General features: G+C 42.9%; 1 protein-coding gene across 1 annotated transcript in view; it reads left to right on the top strand.

Annotated features, from left to right (window-relative positions):
* Snx25 (sorting nexin 25) overlaps nt 1-13,572 on the top strand; it is a 104,124-nt gene extending 90,552 nt beyond the window's left edge. The window contains exons 13-19 of the mRNA XM_034520954.2: nt 1,347-1,460; nt 2,556-2,720; nt 5,295-5,412; nt 8,204-8,270; nt 11,299-11,480; nt 12,346-12,446; nt 12,999-13,572. Of these exons, the coding sequence (XP_034376845.1) occupies nt 1,347-1,460; nt 2,556-2,720; nt 5,295-5,412; nt 8,204-8,270; nt 11,299-11,480; nt 12,346-12,446; nt 12,999-13,079 (828 nt within the window). The 3' untranslated portion in view covers nt 13,080-13,572. The remainder of the gene's footprint in view (nt 1-1,346; nt 1,461-2,555; nt 2,721-5,294; nt 5,413-8,203; nt 8,271-11,298; nt 11,481-12,345; nt 12,447-12,998) is intronic.
* Nucleotides 13,573-15,723: the final 2,151 nt, after the last annotated feature.

The following is a 15,723-nucleotide window of genomic DNA, read 5'->3' as shown; positions in this document are numbered from 1 at the left end:
GTATATAGTAACCAAGTCAGGATTAGAATCTAGTTTATTCTTTCCCGTTTCCTCGGGCAATTCCACCTTCCACAGAAGACAAGTCCCTCTTACTGAAGCAGTGAGACCTCTGTAGTCATTTCAACCTGACTTTCAGGCCACTCTTCTCTTTCTCAAAATAAACTAACACTGGAGAAGCCATGTTTCTCTCTTGCAAATGAAAGGTGTCTGCTTCCATAACTTTGTATGGGGGTGATTTCTAACACGCTTAAGCAAGGACTTCCAGATGCTAACTTTTCAAGTAGTCTTAAAAGACTGGTGGCCAAAACATGAGTGTCATGCTACCATATCTCACAGGTTGACTGTGGTCACTGCATGAGTATGGAAAACAAACCTTTATCTCAGGATAAGACTGACTAAAGCTAACTATCGAATTAGCTTGCTAATAAAAACAAAAGAGGAAAAGGAGTTTGACATAAAACTTACAAATGGACTTACAAAATAAATGTTCTTGAAACATAGAAAGGTAATCCTACCATAGCACTGTACAAATGAAACCATATAAAATCCATGTGTGGCCATAGACTGTTGTCCCCATCTGGACTGATGGCTGGATGTGTCTTCCATGTCCACTTGCTACTGTGAGGTTCCTGCTGCAAGTCCCTCTCCAGTGACTCTGTAAGCAGTGGCAGCAGCTTTCCAGTTCCCTGCCTCTTCACTCCTTTGAAACACCTGCGAGCCATAATAAGGGTGAACCAGCACACACTGTCCATCTAGCACTGCTATGATAGGATGTAGGCTCCACCACAAAAGGAAGCCCAGTGCTATGTTATTACTATTAATGTATTTAGTCTATGGTCTGTCTCTGGAAAGCAGTTACTAGAGCTTCTACCTATGTTTTCCCTTCCTTCCTTCCTTCCTTCCTTCCTTCCTTCCTTCCTTCCTTCCTTCCTTCCTTCTTCCTTCCCTCCCTTCCTCCCTCCCTCTCTCCCTCCCTCCCTCTCTTCTCTTCCTTCCTTCTTTTTCTCCTCGAAGAAGTTAGAAACACATTTTAGAGTAGAAAAGCTTGTGCTCTGGGCTTCTAGCCCTGAATAATGAGCTGTGTGCTGTGTATGTGTCCTTCCGATGCACAGTACCATTCTGTTCCTTCAGGTTATTTGGTCCTGATTACAGTGGGTGCATTTTAGCTGGATGTGGTGGTGCATGGCAGTAATCCTAGCTTTAGACACACTGAGACAGGAATATCTCAAGTTCAAGGTCATGGTGGGGTGGCATAGAGGGATAGATCTATTTGTTCTGTGATTATAAACTTTCTTAAGATTAAAATGTAATTTCAAAAGAGTAACATTTAATCTTTCCCCCTACAGTGTGTCCCTTCTTTAAAAAAAGTCCAGTTGCCTTCTCTCAGTAAGCTGCCTTTCAAATCTATAGATCACAAGTTCCTGGAAAAGTCAAAAAATCAGTTAAATAAGTTTTTACAGGTAAGCAAATGGAAAGTATTGCGTGTAAGGGTGAGATGTCTTTGGAGTTAAACTGTCACCATGCCAAGAGCTTGCTAGTTTGCTCTGTGTTTTGCACAGCACTCCCAGTTTATGTTGTCAACCCCACACACGGCTCCCCTTCACCATACCTGCCCTAAAGATGACTGCCCCTCCCAGTCATCATAGTCATCAGCAGCTGATGACTTCCTTTGGTTTCTTTACTTCCAAACCCTTCTTCTTATGACACCAGATTAAAAAAAAACACACATGTAGCTATTGATAATCTATATTATAGCTGCATTAGCTCACATAAAAGCTTGATTTCTGACAGGATGTGCTGGAGCACACATTCAATCCCAGCACATGGGAGGCAGAGGCAGCTGGGTTTCTGTGAGTTCAAGTCCAGCCTGGTCTACAGAGTGAGTTCCAGGCAGCCAGCACTACACAGAGAGACCCTGTCTCAAAACAAAAACAAACAAACAAACAAACAAACAAACCAGAGCCCCTGGTTTGTTCTTGTTCTTCCTCCTAGGCAGAGAAGTATGTACAGAATGCCAGGACTTCAGAGCTTAAGGACCAGTGTAAACAGTTACATAGCTGTATAAACAGTTGCTCTCTGGACAGAGGTGATGCTGCCAGTCGGGAAAGCCACTGTACATAGTCATTAAAGGTTCTTTTGTGGTATCTATGTATAATATTCAGATTTTAAGTTGGTCAGTTACAGATGAGTAGTTTTCTTACAAAATCAGTAGCTCAAGATCTTTGAGTTGTTTGCAAAATAAGTTTTCATGGCTTCAAAGAACACTAAGCACTGTCTGTATACTGCCTCCCACAGGCTGAGTTATTAGTGCACCATCATTTATTTGCAATGAAGACCACTGACAAATGATCTAATGTAGTTTATTTCCTAGAAAAGTCAGCCCCTTGTTTGCTTGCTTGCTTGCTTGCTTGCTTGCTTGCTTGCTTGCTTGTTTTGTTTAGAACTGTGGTTAAAGCAAGTCCATGCCATAGTCAGTGCTGTCTGGTTTGCCTCTAGCTCTCACAGCCCAGGTAGTCTTCTGGGTAGGAGTACTCAATCCTCCTCCTTCCTCACAGAACCTGCTTTCCGATGAAAGACTGTTCCAGAGTGAAGCACTTTATACCTTTTTGAGCCCTTCTCCTGACTACCTCAAGGTCATTGATGTACAGGGGAAAAAAACCTCCTTCTCCTTGTCTTCATTTTTGGAAAAACTTCCTCGTGACTTTTTCTCCCATCAGGAGGTGAGTGGTCCAGAGGGAGCCCCCCCCCCCCCCGCAACCCCCATTAGTATAGTCAAGCTTTCTGAAGCTTGTTTGAAAGAAGAGATACTTGCCGAAAGGCAAATGCATCTGTTTCCAATGATCACGTTCACATTGTGGAGTCAGTTACTTGAAAGAATTACAATGCAGATATAAAAGGATAAATGACAGGTAAGTAGGTGGACTGTGAACAGGAAGTGCTGCCACACAGTGTCCTCGGGATGGGGAGCAGAGTAAAGGACCTCAGGGAAGAAGTTGGCCTTGGATTTGGGACTGAGGGCTCGGGGAAGAGGATGTGTCTGTGGGATAGTGGGCAGATCACTGGAGTATACTGACAGGCATCTGTCATGTGCTTCTGGAAGATAAGGCAAAGGTTATGGCAGGGTAGGGGCTGAAGCTTCATTCTTGGACAAGGAGCGTGTAGCATCAGGAAGGATCTGACAGCAATGTGTGGGTAAAGCCGTCACTGGAGAGACAGCAAACATATTCAGTCTCATATTCTGAACCTCAGGCTTTGCTTTATATATAAACCATAAAGCCCCTTATTTGGCTGTCTAGCAAATTAGACGAGACTAGCCTCCAAAATCAGCTTCTTTATCAGGATTGGTGTGTTAAGTTTGCACAGAGAGAGTGACCATGAACAAGAGTGTGGTACTTAATTGCATTCTGAATTGGGAAGAGAAATGCCCACATCTTTATTCGTTCTCAGTGTGAACCCCCTGTCTCTGAGGCTCCTCTTACACCTCCTTCCTCCATATCTGCTTTGACCTGGCTAGCTTTGTTCTGATACCGTCTTAGGCATGAATTCCTGATATATAAGTGAGTTGGTCACTATGACACTGTTCTCTAAAGTAGTTGTTATAGTTGCTTCTCAATGCTCACCCTCCTCAACCCCTTTGAAGTATTTACTGTTCCTACACCACTGAGAAGCTGAGAAGTTTTAGAGGACTCCTTGTGCTTCCAAAAAACTCTCTTGGAGTGCTCACCAGATAACACCCAACATCCCATAATTAGTCTCCTGCCTAGTTTTTCAACCTCAGCTTTCTTTTTAAATTTTTATTGAAGAATTTTCATATGCTATATTTTGATCATAATTTTCTCCCTCCCCAACTCCTTCCAGATCCTCCCCTCTGCCTTACCCACCCAGTGTCACCCTTTCCAAAACCACAGACAAACAAACAAACAAACAAACAAACAAACCCCCAGTTCCCTGAGCCTTGAGAGGGATGAAGACATCCCATTTAGGACTGAGTGCTCCAAACTCTTATTCTCTGCACACTGTCCGGTCATGGGTCTCTGTGTTAACTGCCATTTACTGCAAGAAACTCCTCTGCTGGGGAGGAGTAATGCACAGATTTGTCATTAGGAGTCATTTTATTGCTATGGGTTTTTGTTGTTGTTGTTTTGCTGTTTTGTTTTAGTTAATAATAGTAATAGGTTTCTCATAGGTCCGTGATCTATCTACTCTCAGATTTTTAGCTTCTTTAGCAGTGTCAGGTATGAATTCCATCTCTTGGAGTGGACCTTAAATCCAACTTAAAAAATGGGTTGTACCACTATTGCACTAATCTGCCCTCCAGGCAGGTTACTGTTGTAGATCTTAGGGTTTGTAGCTGAGTCATATTGATGCTTACCTTTCCTGTCTGGTATCATGCAGAGTATCCCCAACACAGTAAACTCTAGTCAGTAGTGCTGAAGCTTCAGGTTAGGGACCAGCTCAACTCCTCTGTGTTCAGGAACAGGAGTGTGGTCTCCAGCAACAGGGCCTTACCATCAAGTTGTGGAGAATAACCAACAGCCTTGGCAGTAAGTAGCCTGTGATGTTTAGGGGTGTCCACAGGGCCTCTTTGGCCAGTGACCCAACAAGATGTAACCCATTTTGTTCCTGGAGTTGTTACTTTCAGAATTGGTTTTTTTTTTTTGAAGACACTAGAATAACCGTCTTCAGCTGCATTTTCCCTGCTTGGCCTTTGGGTAGCACTTCATCCTGCCTTGTGAAACTGCCATTCTGTATGTGTCAGTCTCCACAGACCACTGTCAGCCAGAGAGTCTGCACCTCACTGCACTCATATGCACCAGCCTGCTGCCTGACATATAATAAGGTTTGAATTGAAATATGCTGACCGTAGATCAGGAAACGAGACTAGCTAAAGTGTATGGTAGTTACTTGAAGCAGAACTTTAAAAATACCTCAATTACTTTAAAATGCACATATTTTTAAGAGCAGTGAATTAAAAACCATTTTGGTTAAAAGTCTTTCAAAATGCAAAAAATATCTCATCGTCTTTGGGAAACTGTATTACAATTCCCTGATTATTTGAATAGTGTTTACACACACACACACACACACACACACACACACACACATACCCTGCCCCCCAGCCCCAGTTAGCTAATGTCAAGCTTTGATTCTGGCTGTAGAGTTAGGCTGTCCCCTGAGGGTGGGCAGTGATAGAGTAAGGGTAGGATGAAGTAGGCAGCTTGGAGTCTGTACCTGAGTTCAGCTACATTTTCCTGGGTATGTGACCTGCACCTGCGATGCTGCCTGTCCTCCAGGAGGAGCTAGAAGAAGACAGCGACCTGTCTGATTACGGGGATGACGTGGACGGGAAGAAGGATGCCTTGGCTGAACCGTGTTTCATGCTGATTGGGGAGATTTTTGAACTTCGAGGAAGTAAGTCATTTGATGAGCAGTGGGATTTATTTACCACTGCTCCGCTTCTGCCATGCATTTGATGTATTTGTACCTGTGTGTTCATTCATCCAAGACACTTCAGGTGTTATACTTCGTCCTTGGTGCTGAAGGTACAGCCTTAGGACAGATAGAGTGTCTGGCATTCCTGAAACGTGGGTTCCTGGTGCACTCAGCATGTGCTCCTCTGGATTAAAGCAGAATTAAAGAGAATGCTGTGAACTCTTCACGTGACTCAGTATAGTTCATTGTCTCATCACCAGAACTTACTCAAAAAATGATTTGCGTAGCCTGTGATTAAAGGTGCAGTTTTGATGCCTTATGTAGTGTTATGGATATATATCACACATATCATGAATGTATATGATATAGGAAGGTTGTGTGTAGAATAATTTCAATAACTAAGTTAGAACTAAAATAAACTTTAGAAATGGAGGCTAGTTAAATTGCTTAAGAAATAGCCATGATATAATAGCATTCAAATATTAAACTCTGTTGTACTTTAGATTCTTTTAAGATAGTCGCTGATATTTAACTTGATCCAGAAAACAATAGTATTACACTCAGTTTTTCTTTCTTCAGTGAAATCTTAGCCACAGATCTGTGGGTCTTCCATTTCCCACAGAGATGTGAACAACAAGAGTGCAGCATCCTACCTGGTAGCATCTTTCCATAAACTCCAAGAGATGAAAACACTTCGCGACTGTGTCAGAGCCAGTCCCAGACCTAGGAGGACTCTAAATGCTGGCATTTTAGCCTGTGCATCCTCTACTGAACGTCTCATCAGAGCATGTTTGGTTTTGTCAGTGACATTTCTGAGAGGAATAAATAGAACGCCTTGATAACGAGACGGGATGCATTTGCCATCGGCAGATGCCTCAGGCAGCTGCAGCTGCCTTGTGCTTTGAACAAACATGACTTTAATAGGAGTCAAGGGGTCATTTGGGCAGGTGGGGGCTTGGGAATGAGGAAGGACAGGACAAGTACTATATCGAGGAGACCCAGTGATGGGAAGGAACTCAGCAAATGTCTGCTTCTGCTTTGTGTTTGATATACAGAAGGACCTAGTAAGGCAGAGTTTTATTTTAAACACCTCAACTGTCAGGCATTCTTCTACAGTTGCATGTATGATCAGACCTGCTGGCTATGAACTCTCTCTCCTGACCTAGAAAGGCCAAACAAAACTATCCTCATGAACAGAAATGTTCATTCTGGCCTAAAGGCTAGCCTAAAATAAACACATCTACATACTTGGTGCTATTCCAGAAAATTCCATACAGAGGTTCCAGGCGTCTCTGAAGCATGGCTCTAAGTCCAAGGCTTGACTTTTATTTGGGGGTGGTTAGTTTTTTTAACTAGGTATTGAGATTCATTCAGAAGTTAGGAATGCCCTTAGACCTTTGGTCTAGATCCTCTGGTCTATGCCAGGTGTTGCTCTTGTGTAACCACCCTTGGGAGAGGGTCTTTGGGAATTTATTCCTTTTAATTTTCCCTAGATCCAGAAGGCCTGAACTGTTGGCTTCATTGTTGCCAAATCTGTGTTTTTCACTTCTTCCTGTGTTAGTTGCCAAACATTCAGGGGCTAGAGATAGAAATATGAATTTTAAAACTTGGTTTATATTAAAATTTATGAACATAAAAATATCATTTTTTCCTTTTTTTGGTTTACATTACTATTCTACACCTATAAAATGTCTCTATGTTAATAAAAGTTATAATAGGTAGAACGCTCATGCACAGAAAATGCCCTTAGTGACTATCTTAATTAGGGTTGCATTGCTATGAAAAGACAGCATGATCAAAGCAGCTCCTATAAAGGGAAACATTTAATTGGGGCTGGCTTACAGTTCAGAGGCTTAGTCTGTTATCATCATGGTGGGAAGCATGGCAGCACACAAGCAGGCATGGTGTTGGAGAAGGAGCTGAGAGTTCTAGATCTTAATCTGCAGGCAGCAGGAGACTATGTCACACTGTTTAAGCATAGGATACCTCAAGCCTGCTTCCACAGTGACATACTTCCTCTAGCAAGGCCACACCTCCTAAAAGTGCTATTTCCTATGGGCTAAGCATTCAAGCACATGGGTCTATGGGGGGCATACCTATCAAACACCACAGGGACAGAGGAATACAGGCCCACTTTAATCTCATCCTCTTCCAGATGAGGGGCCTGAGGTTCAGCACAGTTCTGTATGCCCAGCTGCTCTGAAAGGTGTTAACACGAAAACGATTCACATATTACTCAGGACTCTGGTCCTCGTTTCTTGCCCCCACTGAAACACAGGAAATATAAAAGCTTTATAATATAAAAGCTCCCTAGATCACTCCAAGGGAGCAGTCAGGGCGTCACTTCATTCACATTAGACAATGTCTGTCAACATTTGAATACAGGCATTGCTCACTGAGAATTGTTTGTTAAAAAATTGGAAGCAGAAATCTCCATCAGGAACTTCGCTGTCTGCTGTGGGGACCAAGCTTGCTATCAGCAGCCCGGGGCATAGGAAGTAAAGTAGTATCTCAGTTCTTCTGTAGGCAGAAGCAAAGAGAGGGCCTGAGATCCTCTTAAATTTTACTTCTTCATTTGCCTACTGAAAATGATCAGAGTTTCCTGAGCAGGAGTGTGCTAACTCAGACCCAGTCTCCAGAAAGTAGATCCTGTGATCGATGCTTCAATTCAGACCGCATCAAAGGACAAGATTGTGTGCCTTGTTGAGTTGTGAAATTGTGATGCTTATAATAGCCTGTGATAAATGTTCTCTTCTGGCTTATATTTTAGTGTTTAAATGGGTGAGAAGAACATTAATTGCTCTCGTTCAGGTTACGTTTGGAAGAACCATCAACAAGTGAGTTGTTCAAAATTACCATTCTCCTTTGTCTGATAGTGAATTGCCTTCCAGTACAGCAGCCAATGGGTTTAAGGAGAAGTGTCCTTCCTCTGTGTTTCGATTCTGATACAATGCTGAGGCTGGGGAGGAAGCAGAGTTCTGAATTTCTCTTGTGGCATGCATGGTGAACAGATGACAAACATTTGAGCTAGTCCCAGCATTCACTTTTAGAGTTGAAGTAGCATTAAGATGTCACTTCTTCATGTGTGGACATCCATGGTAGAGGGCTGTGTCTACCGTAAGTCTTTAGTAGATTTAAACTGCATCGCAGTATCCATTCATATAAAGCATCTGCATAAGTAATCTCCTATAGGACAATTTGGAGTTGTCCATAAAGTGTTCCACATTTGGCATTCCTTCACCAAACCCTGGGTCTTCCTGAGAACTCATGGTCAGCCTGCACTACTTGCTAAGAAACTGTTGGCATTGCTCACAGCTTCGAGAGCATGCCCTCCACAGCAGGCTGAGCAAACGGGGAAGGGGGCTGCTGTTCTAAGCCAGCTTCAGAGACTACTGCAGCTCCCGTCTCAGTGGGGAGGAGACAGCATGACTTCCTGAGCTCATCAAGTGCTGTTCTGTAGAGCTAACCCGGCTTCTTGTCCAGTGACCTTGTCCTGTTCATGATATCTCTGTGCCAGGTATTTACAGCTGCCATTGTCAGGTCCTTTAAAATTACTGTCCAAAATAAAATAACTTCAAGAGATTAGTGTTAGGATTTTCTGCAGAATAGCAGTGTGAGTGAGTGTCTACACATTTAAAAAGTAAACCAGTTTGTATATAGTAACGTCAGTTTTGAGGTGAAAGTATTGGTTTTCCAAGTGAATGCTGATGTTGAGCACTGGTGAGTCGTAAATGACAGTTGTGTTCTATAAGCTTATCAGTTCTGTCAGGAAATACTACAATGAGAACTTAGTGTTTTGTTGATCTATACATATTTCTGGTGGTCATAACAAATATTTACTTATTTTATCTCTAGAATTTAAAAAAAAGTTCAATTTGTCTGTCAGCAGCTTGCTTAGTTAACTTAGTGTCCTCGGATTGGAGGAAGAGCACACTTAATGCATTTTTATATCTTGGGAAAGCTTCATTAGTACTGACAGGCTTTAGATAAGAAATTCCCGATGGGTGGTGGTGGTGCACGCCTTTAATTCCAGCACTTGGGAGGCAGAGGCAGGCGGATTTCTGAGTTCGAGGCCAGCCTGGTCTACAGAGTGAGTTCCAGGACAGCCAGGGCTACACAGAGAAACCTTGTCTCGAAAAACCAAAAAAAAAAAAAAAAAAAAAAAAAAAAAAAAAAAGAAAAAGAAATTCCTAGCCGCCTTCCTTCCCCTCATACTTAAGCTTGCTAATCTATTTTCCTTGTCAGATTCAACAAGTCATGTGCTCTTCCATGTTCCTCTACTCACACTGGCTCCTGCTCACAAAATGAACAGCTGAGCGTGTGAGTGCTGAGTTACTGCACGGAGCCTGAGGGGCCTCGTGTAGGACACATTGAGGCTGGGCATGCTGGTGGGCTGGCTGCATGGCAGGCACTGTGGGGCCTCTGCTACATGCTGTTTGCCTTCACAAAGGCCTGCACATGGTAAAATTCAGTCATAGTGTTTGTCAGCCTCTTGTCTTGAAGCCACCATGGTCTCACACCCTTGATTTGCTTCAAAAGCTTTTGGCTGACGGAAAGAAAATACTTAGGCACTGACCTTTCCTAAGAGTTACCGATGTTCAGTCACAAATTGAAACTTCTTCATGGAGTGCAAGTGGTTAACCCAGAACAAAACTACAGAAACTAAAGTATGTTGTCACCAGCATACAGAACTTTCGTTTTCTCTGGAAGACAGACAGGAGGATGGCCATTACTTTTTAAGACAGAAGTTCTTTTAAAGAGATAAATTATTTTCCTTGTCTAGATTTGAATTGTACCATATTTGGTCATGTTTGGTTTTTCACTATGAAACAGGTAACATCTCAGTTTGACTCAGATTTAATCCTTTTTCAAAAGTAATTGATCACTGTGTATGAAGTGATGAGCCTGGGACATCCATTTGGAGGGAGATGGCACAAAACCCTTGCTTCCTCTTAGAAATCTGGCTGCTGTTGGACTTAGTTAACATTTGTGATTTCAGGTGTCTGGGCCTGGTGACCTAGGGCACTCCATTTCCTTTCTAGTCACTCTCCTTTTCAGCCTGGCAGCTACTTCTGGGCTCTGTGAACAGTGTTCACTTGTCTGTTGTTAGGGGAATGGTTAAAGTTTGACCTATGTAGGACTGTATAGAGGTCTTACCTAGGTAAAAGCCATTTCTGCATAACTGTGCTGGTCCAGTATGCCCAACCCAGGTTTCATGTACGTGACCCTTTGGAGTTGACGTGATAGTGCTGGATCTTTGAAAGGCATGTTTGCTCTTTGCCAGTGAGAATAAGGTGCTCTCTCTGGGTCAGAATATTTTTCCCCAGGACTGTCTGCTGTAGTCATTCTAGGAGGGCCAGAAAAAAAAAAAAAAGCATGGTTCTCCTTTAGAACTTTAGGGGCCCAAGGGAGTTTCCTTTTATCAGTTTCCAGAAATGGGCTCTTACTTCCAATTTATAAGGGTCATGGAGAAATAATTCATGTACAGTGGGAATTAAACCCTCAGACAAATCTCAGTCTTCTCTTCTTGTCTGTACTGATTGGAAGGCAAACATTTGTAAAAAGAGGGTGCCATAGGAAATGTGAATCCCATATTCTATATGTGTATGAAAGTCTCAAATTTAAAAAAAAGAAGAAGAAAGAAAAAGAAACAGAAAATAATGTTGACCCAGCCCCAGGAATGAGTTGGCTATCCAATATTGCCGGGACAAACGCTAATTTCACAGCCGGGGTATTAAAGTAGATTATTCATTCATCAAACACTTAGCTCAGGCTATATCTTAACCCACCATTGACAAATGCCTTCTGAGAACACAGTACACAGTTTTTAAAAACTTCATCCAAGCAATATTTATCTCTTCAAAGGCAAATCCGGGACACCGTGAACTGGATATTCAGTGAGCAGATGCTAGTTTACTACATTAGTGCTTTCCGGGATGCTTTTTGGCCGAATGGGAAGCTGGCACCTCCAACAAGAATCAGAAGCGAAGCACAAAGTCAGGCAACGAAACAGAGGGCGCAGCAAAAGCTGCTTGAAAACATTCCAGGTGAGGCCAGAGAGAGGGATGTGGGGGAGAGGAAGGGAGGGGGAGAGGGAGAGGAAGGGGGGTTGAGAATGTCATCATTGAGAGGCTTTCCCTGCACCCCGCCTCCAGGAGACTGCTTCTCATCACCTGCTCAGAGATACGGAAAACCTTAACAGAAACCTTTCGTTTCAGAAATGTTTAGAGTTATTATCATACTTTATGCTTTAGAGATCAGACTAAAGTTTACCATGAAACTTTACAAATGTGCTTAAAAACACACATATATTTAATTACTAGAGCAAGTAGTAGCAAATGCTAAGATTGTAGCCTTCAAAAATGTTCTTTGGTAAAAATAATTCTAAAACTTTTGTTTTAAACATTCAAGAGGACTAGCCAGTTATGTGAGTCAGGCGGAGCTTCCTGCTTGACTTTCCGTGTGTTGTACAGTGTCACTTGAGGACGGAAACAGTTTTTTCAGGTCTCAGGATACAGAGCACTTGACAGCCAGCATGATGCCTAGTATTGTCCACTTGGCAGGAGCTCGAATCCTAAGAGACAAACCTCTGGGCTCTGGCCATGCCTTTGGGATTTCTGGATTAGGTTAACTGAGGTAGGGAGATCCACCTTAAGTGTAAGTAGTAGACGTCCATAGGGTGAGGTCCTCTGCTGAAGGGGAAGTGGGCTGAGCCCAGCGTCTGCTGCCCTCAGCTTCCTGACTGGATCAGCCTCATCAGCCTACTTGGGCTCTGGCTGCTGTGTGAGCCAAAATAAACCCTTTCTCCCTCCGCTGCTTCATCAGAGTGTTGGATCCCAGGCAATGGAAGGTAATGTGCCCAGCCCTGAGTCCAGCCCTCCCCAGTGCAACAGGACATGTTTCTTTTCCCAGACACACTTCAGAGCCTTGTTGGACAGCAAAATGCCCGCCATGGTATAATAAAAATATTCAAGGCGCTGCAAGAAACAAGGGCCAACAAGCACCTGTTATATGTGAGTAAATAGCCCCCCCCCCAGGACTCTTTATTGAATTGTATATTTCTGTTTGCACATTAGGATAACTTAGTCCTTGGCTTTCTGGACTACTTTTATTACTTTTAGCCCTGAGCCTGTGTTTTATGGATTGTTTTGTCTGTCCCCTCATTTGACTGGAAGTGTGAAGGAGACAGTCGGCTGTCTGTTGGCATCTGAGTTAACATCTCTGCATGACTGTGCTTTCTGTTATTTCAGCAAAAGCAGCTGTTTTTTGTTCATTTTTCTGATTAGAATTACCATCAGCTAGGTGTGGGGGTGCCTACAGTCCATGTTCTCAGGACAGAGGCCCATGTGGGCCACCTTACATCTTGTCTAAGTATCAATCTATAATGTGACAGATGGTTGGCGTGTCTAATAGTGCATGGGGTAAATCGGGTTTGTGTAGTCTGATCTTTTGGGAGCCACCTGTCTACTGAGGATGACCTCAGAATTCTCAGTGGGCAGCTCTCAGACAGACAGACATTTTGAGCACAGCCTCACAGCCTGCTCTTTGCCTTCCTCTCTGGGCAGGTGCTGATGGAGCTGCTGCTGACCGAGCTCTGTCCTGAGCTGAGGGCGCACCTGGACCAGCTCAGAGCTGCTCACGTCTGAGAGCGAGCACACAACAGCACACAACGCACCGCCACCGCCAGAGAAATGTCTGTGTAAAAATAGACATTAAACATTTTCCTCTTTTGCACAGAGGGCCTGACAAGAACCATACTGATTTTTATTTTCGTGCCTCCCTCTAGTTTTATGCGAAGTGAGCAGAGTCAGGGGGAGGAAGACTGACGCCATGGTAGGCAATGAAAACAGCCTTTAAACCCAACATGCTGATTGAAATGCAAATGTTAATATGTGATAAGAACATAGGAAATATTTTAAATATTTATGAAAACAGTTTTGTTGTTAAATGACAAACTCTGAATATTGTACAGTTAATCTCCTCACTGAGGATTCTGAACATTCCTGTGTCTCACATGTATTGAAGACCACTGTTGTGCAATGCTTGGTGTAAAGTTATTGTGAAAATTTTATTGTTTTTATTTTTACCAAAGATTTCCCATAGTTTGAAGCATTTGAAGCAATAAAATATAAAAATGAATCCCAGTGCTCAAAGGTATTATGGCTTGAGTTACCAAAGGAGCTTGGGCCCTGTGCAACTCAGGTTTGCTGAGAACCTTTTCAGAGAAAGTGTCGTCTACTGAGAACTTCTGCAAGAAGGGTAACAGTTGCTACCTGATTTTTAGTACATATAAAGGCCAGACTGGTGAGGTACTGGGGAGATAGGCTGTGAGCTCAGCTTGGGAGAATTAGTCTCAAAGACAGGGAAGCAGAAGACGGAAGTTGCTTCATGGAGCTGAAAATCCGTAAGTCTTTGCATTATGAGGGTGTTAGGTGAGGTCCAGGGTCTGGACTATGCCAGTGATAGTGGGACCATGGACGAGTCACTGAATCAATATTCTTGGGCTTTGTCATCTGTTAGACAGTAATAACCATGCACCACCCTTTCTCTAGCTTCTAGAAATACCAAAAGCAAAAGGCAAAACTGCAATTTGAATAAAAGAAAAAATAGGCTTATTATACTACTAGCTGGCAACTGACAAGTTCCTAATGGATCATGGTTCTGAAAGATTTAGGATTACCACATGTAGGTGTCATCAAGGGCCTAATCAGAGCTGTTGGTCTCTTTTCAAACTAAACCAGTGTTTAAGACTTCAGATACAACCGGGGGTTGCATATTTTATGCATAATAGTTGTCTTTCATTGAAGTATTGAAAAGACCACTTAGAGTAGATTCAGGGAAGAGAAACAATGTGAAGTGGCCAATGTATCATTTGCATAATTCCCACCCACCCTTTAAACGCTAGGTGTTGAATTTAAACTGCATACAAGAAAAAGATGCCCTTAACTCTTCTGTCTCTTTATCACAAGGTCTGATGATAAACGTAATGAACCCAGAAGTTTGGGCTTTAAAAAAAAAAGTAGTAAGTTGGAATTCTTAGTCACCTGAGATAAATACTAGCTCCCAGATAATACTCCCTAGTGAGTGTGTTACAGCTTGTCGGTGCCAGGCCATCAGCTCCAGGGTGAATACAGAAGTACACTGAAATTCAACATTCCACATTGGGTTCCCATTCACCCATGGCTTAGTACCAAACAACACCTGTTGTTGTGATTTGGATGAGAATGTCCCCTGTGTATTTGAACAGTTGGTCCCTAGTTGGTGGTGCTGCTTTAAAAGTATAGACTTGTTAGAGTAGTATGTCACTGAGGTAGGCCTTGAGAGTTACAGGTCTCACCCCACTGACCCCATGTTTCCCACCTCCTCTCCTCTCAGAGTGAGCTCTCAGCTTCCTGATCAACCACCATGGCTTCCCCACCCCCACCATGAACTCTGACCTCTGGACCTTAAGCCAAAGAGCACCATTTCTTTGATAAGTTTCCTTGGTCATGGTGTTTTATCCTAGCAACAGAAAAGTAGCGAATGCCACTGGTTAAACTTCCAACAGCTTTGGAAACGTGTTTCCTTTTTATTTTACTATTTTCAGTGTTAGGAATGCGACTGGTTAAACTTTCAACAGCTTTGGAAACGTGTTTCCTTTTTATTTTACTATTTTCAGTGTTAGGAAATCAAAGATGCCAGGCAGATGCTTTTACCCATCCCTACACCTCCATCCCTGAGACTTGCTTTTTTTGTTTGTTTGTTTGTTTGTTTGCTGGTATCTTTCTTATACCAGGGATTAAATCCAGGGTCTTGTCAAGTGCTTTACGGCTGCACAACATGACTGTTGCTTTTTAAAGGTTTTATTTTGAGACTAGGGTCTTGCCAGATTATCCAGACTGGCTCCAAATTTATGATCCTCCTGCATCAGCTTCACTTATGATTGGGTATCCCCACATCTCACTCGGCCCTGCACTTTCTTTTCTCTTTTCTTTCCTTTCCCCTTTCCTTTCTTTTTTTCTTTTCCCTCCCTTTTTCCTCTTTTTCCCCTCCCCCTTTCTTCCCTTTTCCCCCTTCTTTTATCTTTTTTCCCTTTCCCCTTCCCTCCCCTTTCCTTTTTTTCCTTTCCCTTGTTTCCTTTCCCTTTTTTTCCTCCTTTTACCCCTTCCCTCCTTCTCCCTTACAGAGGAAGGCCTTGTTTCCAGGGTGGTTTCAGACTGTAAGTTATGGGGAGAATGCAGAGGTGCAGAACTACAAAGTTCAAGTACAATAAGTGTGCAGACATAACCAAGGCCAGGCTCTAGCAGACGC

Source organism: Arvicanthis niloticus, chromosome 16 (genome assembly GCF_011762505.2).
Source record: "Arvicanthis niloticus isolate mArvNil1 chromosome 16, mArvNil1.pat.X, whole genome shotgun sequence".
Lineage (NCBI taxonomy): Eukaryota > Metazoa > Chordata > Mammalia > Rodentia > Muridae > Arvicanthis > Arvicanthis niloticus.
The sequence above is the reverse complement of the archived record's forward strand: the minus strand, read 5'-3'. Positions and strand labels throughout refer to the sequence as shown.